Source organism: Sinocyclocheilus grahami, unplaced genomic scaffold, assembly GCF_001515645.1.
Source record: "Sinocyclocheilus grahami isolate Dianchi unplaced genomic scaffold, SAMN03320097.WGS_v1.1 scaffold281.1, whole genome shotgun sequence".
Taxonomy (NCBI): Eukaryota; Metazoa; Chordata; class Actinopteri; order Cypriniformes; family Cyprinidae; genus Sinocyclocheilus; species Sinocyclocheilus grahami.
Genome location: NW_015505460.1, coordinates 2,044,141 through 2,046,332, shown reverse-complemented (window position 1 = coordinate 2,046,332; position 2,192 = coordinate 2,044,141). Strand labels below are relative to the sequence as shown.

Below are 2,192 nucleotides of genomic sequence, written 5' to 3'. Positions count from 1 at the left end.
TGTGTGTGTGTTTGTGTGTGTGGGTAGGTGTGTGTGTGTGTGTGTTCTATTTTTGGTCCTATATCACAACTTACTTGAGCCAGAAACCTTCCAGTCCTTGCAGACTTTTATCTGAACATCACTGCTTAGAGATATCTTGATTCGTCCACTGTGTGCATGGTTGTCAAACTTGATCTGTAACCGAACGCAGCAGATTACCCACTTTATCAAATGAACTTAAACCTGTCCAATAGGAATTCCAGCTCTGAGTCAGAAATCCTCTGGTTAACATTGAGAAATAAAGTCCTCGAGAGCTTGTGACGAAACGGCATGAAATCAACAAAATAAGTTGACATGAAAGAAATGGAAGCAAAAATGAAGGAGAAGAGGGAAATGTCTAGTCTTCATGTGACAAACCTCTATTAACCAATCCTGGAAACTGTGTGGTTATGACTAGTAAATGGACTTTTGGAAATGTGCCTTTTGAAACCTAAAGCAGAAGCAGCTGTCTTTGGATGTTAGGCAAACAGAGAGTTAAGAGTTTCAAGACAGTTGCACTTCATGCACTTTAGACATTCTACTAACTATAAGTACATTTGCAGCAACATGTCATCGAACTCTTTTGTCTCGGTTTGTAGAATAAGTTGACATGTACTTGCAAAGTTAGGCAGTAGAATGTGTGTTGTTGAACCATCAAAATAAAGTGTTATAAAGCAGATGGCTGCTAGTTGACATGCAAAGTTACACTTACAAAACAAAGTGTTATCGTAAAGACACGTATGTGTGACATTTAACACTTACATTAACGGTAAAGTCATAGCAGTCCGGTAACTCCTTATGACGCACTGTTTGAAGGTTGATAGCCTTTACCTTGAGATAGATGTTTACTGCTAACAACCTGGAAATGAACCACACAAATGTCAAGTCAAAAATAAAGCACAAACTCAATGAATTTAATGATGAATGATTCAAATATACAGTAAATGAAATGCACACACCTTTGAAAATCTAAAGTGAGGTTCATGTCATTTTCCAAATCATCCTTCTTGTAGAGTGAAATGGGGTAAATCCAAAGACATTCTGCAAATCAAGTAAATCAATCAAAGACCAAAAGTTATTTAATTTTACAGCACATTTAACTTCTATCACAAAAGTCTTTGGTTTTTCATCTTAATGTGACAGTGGATGTTTACTATTTAGAAAACTGTGCGCAATAACTATGACTTCTGCCATCCTTACCACAGTAATTACATTAGATCGTACAGCTGTGTTATCATGACAAATGATGATGTACCTGTCTCTACATGTGGATCAATATCAAAAGTCTCATTGGCTGGTAAAACGTTAGCATGTCGATATAAGTCTTGACAGATGGACAGAGGAGTGAACACGTCATCAATCCTCTCAAACGCATGATTATCAACCGTCAGGTTTTGTAGGTGTAGATACTAAAAAAAACAATCAGACAATAAATCAGATGCAAGCAATAAAAGAGATTAAATCACGCCACCTCTATGAAACGTAATATTTACCACATATATAGTGCTTGTTTTGCACATTTACATGCATTTCATGATTAATATTTAGTAAACTCCACAGGTCTGTGCAAATCCTAGAGAACAATGTCATCCTGCATTATTTCAGCATATTTCAATTTGCATATTCAGTCTGCATTCGTGGGAGAGGAGGGGTAGATTTAACTTGAGTTTCTTTGAAAATCCGATCTTTTTCTGCTTATTTTAATGTTCTAGTTCTCACTGTACATTATAAATATGCACTGAAAAAAACTGAAACAATGTCATTTATTGTCAATGTCATATTGGTCTAATCAGATAATAATGGAAAATCATGGTTTTCAGATTCAACCTTTTCTGTTTATTGTGTCTAAAACAATTAACACTCTTCATCGAAAAATTAAAAGAAACAATTTTGTTCAAATAGTGTGTTGATGTGCGAAACACATACTGGTTTACTAGTTTTACTGACCGCAGAAATGATCGTGGGTTGGTTGGTTTATTTATTTATGATAGATTTTTTAAAAGATTAGATGTTTTAAAAGACATCACAATAAACATTGAGGTCTTTAAAAACAATGTTCCCATCTTTAAGTGAACTAAATTAAACATTGAGTAACAAAATGTTTTTAGTTGATCTTGAGTAAATTAAACATATGTGACCCTGGAGCACAAAACCAGCCATAAGGGTCAATTTTT

General features: G+C 34.9%; 1 protein-coding gene across 1 annotated transcript in view; it reads right to left on the bottom strand.

Moving 5' to 3' along the window:
• Positions 1 to 74: 74 nt before the first annotated feature.
• Positions 75 to 2,192, bottom strand: part of mcoln3a (mucolipin TRP cation channel 3a) — a gene marked incomplete at its 3' end in the record, with an annotated part of 4,279 nt that continues 2,161 nt past the window's right edge. Inside the window, exons 3-6 of the mRNA XM_016292199.1 lie at positions 1,274 to 1,427; positions 978 to 1,059; positions 781 to 877; positions 75 to 174 (exon numbers count right to left, since the gene is read on the bottom strand). Coding sequence (XP_016147685.1) covers positions 75 to 174; positions 781 to 877; positions 978 to 1,059; positions 1,274 to 1,427 — 433 coding nt within the window. The remainder of the gene's footprint in view (positions 175 to 780; positions 878 to 977; positions 1,060 to 1,273; positions 1,428 to 2,192) is intronic.